Consider the following 7,500-nt stretch of genomic DNA (forward strand, 5'->3'; position numbering starts at 1 on the left):
AAGAGCCGAGACCAAACCCCCGAGGGAAGGGGTGGCGCGCAGGTCTTGGGGAACGCTTCAAAAATACAACATACAGGTGGGCTCGGGGAGGGACCTTCGCCCCGGGGCCAGGCGAGGAGGAAAGAGGAGGAGGAGGAGGAGGAGGAGGAGGAGGAGGAGGAGGTGGGGGATGGAGGAGGAGGAGGTGGTGGTGGTGGAGGAGGAGGTGGTGGTGGTGGTGGAGGAGGTAGAGGTGAAGGTGGTGGAGGAGGAGGCAGAGGTGAAGGTGGTGGAAGAGGTGGAAGTGGTGGCGATGGTGGTGGTAAGGGAAGAGGAGGAGGAGGAGGAAGTAGAGGAGTAGAATTAGAAGACCAAGAAGAAGAAAAAGGGAGTAGGAAGACGAAGACGCATAGTAGATAGGAACGCTAAAAAAAACTTCAGAAGGAAGATGACTAGCAGGAAGGGGGAAAAAAAGAAAAAAAAGAAGAGAAATAGAATTAAAAAGTAAAAAAAAAAAAAAAAAAAAAAAAAAACGAAAGGGGGGAGGGAAGAAGACGAAGAGAACGAGGAAATAATCACGAGAGAAATAGAATTGCCAGTGTAGGGGAGGAAGAGGAAAAGATACACGGATAGGGGAAAGCCACGCAACGGGTTTATCACCTGTTGAAGCGAGGGAGGAAGTGGGAGCAGAATAACGAGTGAAAACCACAACCATTTTCCTCTCCCTCACGTCAGCGCGATGGAGGAATGATGGAGGGACTCGCCACAAAGCCTGGCTGCGGATTTTAGCCCCTCGGTTTCATCCGAATGTGGTGAGTAATTTGAGTATTTTCATGAGAGGGTATGTGCATGCTTACATCTATACACGTGGGGACGTTCTGGTGGTTCTCATTTTATGTTTTGATGTCCTTTTAGTTCTGAATGGGATGGATAGACGCTGTATTTTGAGGAGTGATGGGTAACATATACGTAGGAAATTTAATTTGAAACAAGGGGATGCGTTGAAGTGGCTTACGGACTCTTTTTTTTTCTTTCTTTCTTTATCGCACCCCTTGTTTTTTCTTTCTTTTTCCTCTTTTGTTCTACCTTTTTTCTTCCTCTTCTTCCTCCCCCTCCCTTTTCTTCTTCATCGTTATCTTCATTGTGTTTATTTCTTTAATTCTTATTTTTTTTATGAATCTTCTCCTTCTATACATTCCTTTCTCTTCTCATTATCATTATTCCCCTTCTTCTTCTTTTTCGTATTCTTCTTCTCATCATTCTTTTCCTTCCTTCTTCTAATTCTTTTTCTTCTTCTTCTCCATCTTCTTCTCCTACTAATTCTTCTCATTTTTTTTCTTCTTCTTCCTAATATCCTTCTTCAAATACCTTTTAATCCCCCCCCCCCAATTTTTTTTTGTTTTTTTAAATCCCAATCTCCCAACCACAAACAACAACAAACAACAACAAACAAACCCCACACAGCCAGCCAGCCTTACCCAGGAAGCCATTCTCGGTGTCCGAGATATAGTCCCACACAGACATCTCTAAGGTGAGGCCCATCAGAGCGTCCCTCGAGAGTCCCTCCCAGATGGACGAGGAGTTCCACATGGGCTTGCAGGACGCCTCAGCCACTCCTGTGCTGTACATCTTGCAGTCACTGTGAATAAAAAAAAGAGGAAGTTGCAGTCACTGTGAATTAAAAAAAAGAGGAAGTTGCAGTCACTGTGAATTAAAGAAAAGAGGAAGTTGCAGTCACTGTGAATAAAAAAAAGAGGAAGTTGCAGTCACTGTGAATGAAAAAAAAGAGGAAGTTGCAGTCACTGTGAATGAAAAAAAAGAGGAAGTTGCAGTCACTGTGAATTAAAAAAAAGAGGAAGTTGCAGTCACTGTGAATGAAAAAAAAGAGGAAGTTGCAGTCACTGTGAATGAAAAAAAAGAGGAAGTTGCAGTCACTGTGAATGAAAAAAAAGAGGAAGTTGCAGTCACTGTGAATGAAAAAAAAGAGGAAGTTGCAGTCACTGTGAATGAAAAAAAAGAGGAAGTTGCAGTCACTGTGAATGAAAAAAAGAGGAAGTTGCAGTCACTGTGAATGAAAAAAAAGAGGAAGTTGCAGTCACTGTGAATTAAAAAAAAGAGGAAGTTGCAGTCACTGTGAATGAAAAAAAAGAGGAAGTTGCAGTCACTGTGAATTTAAAAAAAGAGGAAGTTGCAGTCACTGTGAATTAAAAAAAAGAGGAAGTTGCAGTCACTGTGAATTAAAGAAAAGAGGAAGTTGCAGTCACTGTGAATGAAAAAAAAGAGGAAGTTGCAGTCACTGTGAATTAAAGAAAAGAGGAAGTTGCAGTCACTGTGAACGAAAAAAAAGAGGAAGTTGCAGTCACTGTGAATTAAAAAAAAAAGGAAGTTGCAGTCACTGTGAATTAAAGAAAAGAGGAAGTTGCAGTCACTGTGAATTAAAGAAAAGAGGAAGTTGCAGTCACTGTGAACGAAAAAAAAGAGGAAGTTGCAGTCACTGTGAATTAAAGAAAAGAGGAAGTTGCAGTCACTGTGAATTAAAGAAAAGAGGAAGTTGCAGTCACTGTGAATTAAAAAAAAGAGGAAGTTGCAGTCACTGTGAATTAAAAAAAAGAGGAAGTTGCAGTCACTGTGAATTAAAAAAAAGAGGAAGTTGCAGTCACTGTGAATGAAAAAAAAGAGGAAGTTGCAGTCACTGTGAATTAAAGAAAAGAGGAAGTTGCAGTCACTGTGAATTAAAGAAAAGAGGAAGTTGCAGTCACTGTGAATGAAAAAAAAGAGGAAGTTGCAGTCACTGTGAATTAAAGAAAAGAGGAAGTTGCAGTCACTGTGAATGAAAAAAAAGAGGAAGTTGCAGTCACTGTGAATGAAAAAAAAGAGGAAGTTGCAGTCACTGTGAATTAAAGAAAAGAGGAAGTTGCAGTCACTGTGAATGAAAAAAAAGAGGAAGTTGCAGTCACTGTGAATGAAAAAAAAGAGGAAGTTGCAGTCACTGTGAATTAAAAAAAAGAGGAAGTTGCAGTCACTGTGAATGAAAAAAAAGAGGAAGTTGCAGTCACTGTGAATAAAAAAAAGAGGAAGTTGCAGTCACTGTGAATAAAAAAAAAGAGGAAGTTGCAGTCACTGTGAATTAAAAAAAAGAGGAAGTTGCAGTCACTGTGAATGAAAAAAAAGAGGAAGTTGCAGTCACTGTGAATGAAAAAAAAGAGGAAGTTGCAGTCACTGTGAATGAAAAAAAAGAGGAAGTTGCAGTCACTGTGAATGAAAAAAAAGAGGAAGTTGCAGTCACTGTGAATGAAAAAAAAGAGGAAGTTGCAGTCACTGTGAATGAAAAAAAAGAGGAAGTTGCAGTCACTGTGAATTTAAAAAAAGAGGAAGTTGCAGTCACTGTGAATGAAAAAAAAGAGGAAGTTGCAGTCACTGTGAATTAAAAAAAAGAGGAAGTTGCAGTCACTGTGAATGAAAAAAAAGAGGAAGTTGCAGTCACTGTGAATAAAAAAAAGAGGAAGTTGCAGTCACTGTGAATTAAAAAAAAGAGGAAGTTGCAGTCACTGTGAATTAAAGAAAAGAGGAAGTTGCAGTCACTGTGAATTAAAGAAAAGAGGAAGTTGCAGTCACTGTGAATTAAAAAAGAGGAAGTTGCAGTCACTGTGAATTAAAAAAGAGGAAGTTGCAGTCACTGTGAATGAAAAAAAAGAGGAAGTTGCAGTCACTGTGAATTAAAAAAAAGAGGAAGTTGCAGTCACTGTGAATGAAAAAAAAGAGGAAGTTGCAGTCACTGTGAATGAAAAAAAAGAGGAAGTTGCAGTCACTGTGAATTAAAAAAGAGGAAGTTGCAGTCACTGTGAATTAAAGAAAAGAGGAAGTTGCAGTCACTGTGAATGAAAAAAAAGAGGAAGTTGCAGTCACTGTGAATGAAAAAAAAGAGGAAGTTGCAGTCACTGTGAATGAAAAAAAAGAGGAAGTTGCAGTCACTGTGAATGAAAAAAAAGAGGAAGTTGCAGTCACTGTGAATTAAAAAAGAGGAAGTTGCAGTCACTGTGAATGAAAAAAAAGAGGAAGTTGCAGTCACTGTGAATTAAAAAAAAGAGGAAGTTGCAGTCACTGTGAATGAAAAAAAAGAGGAAGTTGCAGTCACTGTGAATGAAAAAAAAGAGGAAGTTGCAGTCACTGTGAATGAAAAAAAAGAGGAAGTTGCAGTCACTGTGAATGAAAAAAAAGAGGAAGTTGCAGTCACTGTGAATGAAAAAAAAGAGGAAGTTGCAGTCACTGTGAATGAAAAAAAAGAGGAAGTTGCAGTCACTGTGAATGAAAAAAAAGAGGAAGTTGCAGTCACTGTGAATGAAAAAAAAGAGGAAGTTGCAGTCACTGTGAACGAAAAAAAAGAGGAAGTTGCAGTCACTGTGAATGAAAAAAAAAGAGGAAGTTGCAGTCACTGTGAATGAAAAAAAAGAGGAAGTTGCAGTCACTGTGAATGAAAAAAAAGAGGAAGTTGCAGTCACTGTGAATGAAAAAAAAGAGGAAGTTGCAGTCACTGTGAATGAAAAAAAAGAGGAAGTTGCAGTCACTGTGAATTAAAGAAAAGAGGAAGTTGCAGTCACTGTGAATGAAAAAAGAGGAAGTTGCAGTCACTGTGAATTAAAGAAAAGAGGAAGTTGCAGTCACTGTGAACGAAAAAAAAGAGGAAGTTGCAGTCACTGTGAATTAAAAAAAAGAGGAAGTTGCAGTCACTGTGAATGAAAAAAAGAGGAAGTTGCAGTCACTGTGAATGAAAAAAAGAGGAAGTTGCAATCACTGTGAATGAAAAAAAGAGGAAGTTGCAGTCACTGTGAATGAAAAAAAGAGGAAGTTGCAGTCACTGTGAATGAAAAAAGAGGAAGTTACAGTCACTGTGAATTAAAAAAAAGAGGAAGTTGCAATCACTGTGAATGAAAAAAGAGGAAGTTGCAGTCACTGTGAATTAAAAAAAAAGAAGTTGCAGTCACTGTGAATGAAAAAAAGAGGAAGTTGCAGTCACTGTGAATGAAAAAAAGAGGAAGTTGCAATCACTGTGAATGAAAAAAAGAGGAAGTTGCAGTCACTGTGAATGAAAAAAAGAGGAAGTTGCAATCACTGTGAATGAAAAAAAGAGGAAGTTGCAGTCACTGTGAACGAAAAAAAAGAGGAAGTTGCAGTCACTGTGAATTAAAGAAAAGAGGAAGTTGCAGTCACTGTGAACGAAAAAAAAGAGGAAGTTGCAGTCACTGTGAATGAAAAAAAAGAGGAAGTTGCAGTCACTGTGAATGAAAAAAAAGAGGAAGTTGCAGTCACTGTGAATGAAAAAAAAGAGGAAGTTGCAGTCACTGTGAATGAAAAAAGAGGAAGTTGCAGTCACTGTGAATGAAAAAAAAGAGGAAGTTGCAGTCACTGTGAATGAAAAAAGAGGAAGTTGCAGTCACTGTGAATGAAAAAAGAGGAAGTTGCAGTCACTGTGAATGAAAAAAGAGGAAGTTGCAGTCACTGTGAATGAAAAAAGAGGAAGTTGCAGTCACTGTGAATTAATAAAAAGAGGAATGCACTTTTTCTTGCCTTTGCAGCACAATGAGGGAAGGGATGATAGAGGTAGACGTGTGGTTCTTTTGTGGTGGATTTTTAACTCTCGGATTTGTTAATTATGAATGTGAGAGAATGTGGACAGCGGATAAGTGGATAAGTATGTGTGTAAGAATGGGAGTGTGAGTATGAGGGTGCTTGTAGAATTAAAAACATACACAAAGTGAACGTGGAAACGTGTTATGCTTGTTATTTATAGTTACATCACTAACTAACAGTTAAATGAAAGGATTGAAAGAGAGAGAGAGAAAGAGAGAGAGAGAGAGAGAGAGAGAGAGAGAGAGAGAGAGAGAGAGAGAGAGAGAGAGAGAGAGAGAGAGAGAGAGAGAGAGAGAGAGAGAGAGAGAGAGAGAGAGCAACAAAGAAAGAGAGAGAGAGGGAAAAAAATAGAAAGCGGGAGAGAGAGTGAAGGAAAAAGAGAGAAAGAGTTAACAGATAGATAGATAGATAGATAGAGAGAGAGAGATGGATATATGGATTAAGAGATGGATGGATATCTAGATAGACAGACAGAAAGAGAAAGAGGGAGAGAGAGGCAGAAAGGGAGGCAGAAAGAGAGACATAAAGAGAGACAGAGAGAGAGAGAGAGAGAGAGAGACAGAGAGACAGAGAGAGAGAGAGACAGACAGTCAGAGAGACAGAGAGAGAGAAAGAGAAGAAAAAATGAGTGAAAGAGAGAAACAAAGAGACAAACACACAGCCAGAGAACACCCTGCAACATAATCTGGAAACCATGGAAACCAGTTACCAGAAACCAATCATTTAATTATCGAGTCTCATTAAGTCATTAAGGTTTGTTAACAACCACAAAAATCTACAAACGAATCCCATTAAAAAGTAGAAAAGAAGAAAAAAAAAAAATCATTCTGACATATCTACTGAACATCAAAGGTACCTAACGCTAAATTCAGGCCTCCATAATTAACTCAGGAATGTAGCGAGACATCAAAACTTTGCGCTAGATTCATTTTGTTTGTTTAATGAATCATATGAAAGGAGAGTTGCTGTATTCATAAATACGTTGAAAAAAAAGTTGAACTCAGAAGCGTTGTAAATATGTAGAGCTAGAAGAAAAAAAGGAAAAGAAAAATAGGAAATGTTAATGCGTAGATACACACACACACACACACACACACACACACACACACACACACACACACACACACACACACACACACACACATATATATATATATATATATATATATATATATATATATATATATATATATATATATATAGTTAGAGTAGAGAACTGAATTGATAAATAGATAGATTAGACAGATAGGTAGATAGGTATGTGGGTAGATTGATAGACAGATTAGTAGGTATATAAGTAAATAAATAAGTAGGAGGCAGATAAGTATGAGGTAGAACGATAGATAGATAGATGGATAAACAGATGGATCGAAAGATAGATAGATAGATAGATGGACAGACAGATAGATAGATAGATAATGGAATAGATAAATAAATGAATGGATACAGATATATATACAGAGAGATATCTAAATAGATAGATAAATAGATAGAAAGGCAGATAGATAAATAGATAGGTGAGTAGATAGATAAATAGATAGGTGAGTAGATAGATAAATAAACATATAAATAGATAGAGAGATAGGTCGATAGATAGATAGATAGATAGGCAGATAGACTAGAATAGAGAACAAGCACACAAAAAACAGTAAACAAGACAAAGAAAGAAAAAAAAAGAAAAAAGCAAAAAAACTACACCTAAAAAAACAAGACAAAAAAACAAAAAAACAAACAAACAAACAAACAAAAACAAAAAATAACAGAAAAAAAGAAAGAAGAAAAAAAAAAAAAAAAAACAAACACGAGTCCTCACTTGAACGGGTAGAGCCTCAGGCAGACGAAGGCCTCCGGGGGGCTGTACGTGGACGCGTCTCTGAAGCGGAGGTCGTGCGC

The 7,500-nt window shown here is 37.8% G+C and overlaps 1 protein-coding gene across 1 annotated transcript in view; it reads right to left on the reverse strand.

Moving 5' to 3' along the window:
* Fife (regulating synaptic membrane exocytosis protein fife) overlaps window positions 1-7,500 on the reverse strand; it is a gene marked incomplete in the record, with an annotated part of 249,707 nt that overhangs the window by 36,347 nt on the left and 205,860 nt on the right. The window contains 2 exon segments of the mRNA XM_086536681.1: window positions 1,458-1,618; window positions 7,421-7,500. The exon segment at window positions 7,421-7,500 is cut by the window's right edge and continues 93 nt beyond it. Of these exon segments, the coding sequence (XP_086392807.1) occupies window positions 1,458-1,618; window positions 7,421-7,500 (241 nt within the window).

This window comes from Penaeus japonicus, unplaced genomic scaffold (genome assembly GCF_977035675.1).
Source record: "Penaeus japonicus unplaced genomic scaffold, GWHDUDI00000001_assembly GWHDUDI00000005, whole genome shotgun sequence".
In the NCBI taxonomy this organism is placed as follows: Eukaryota; Metazoa; Arthropoda; class Malacostraca; order Decapoda; family Penaeidae; genus Penaeus; species Penaeus japonicus.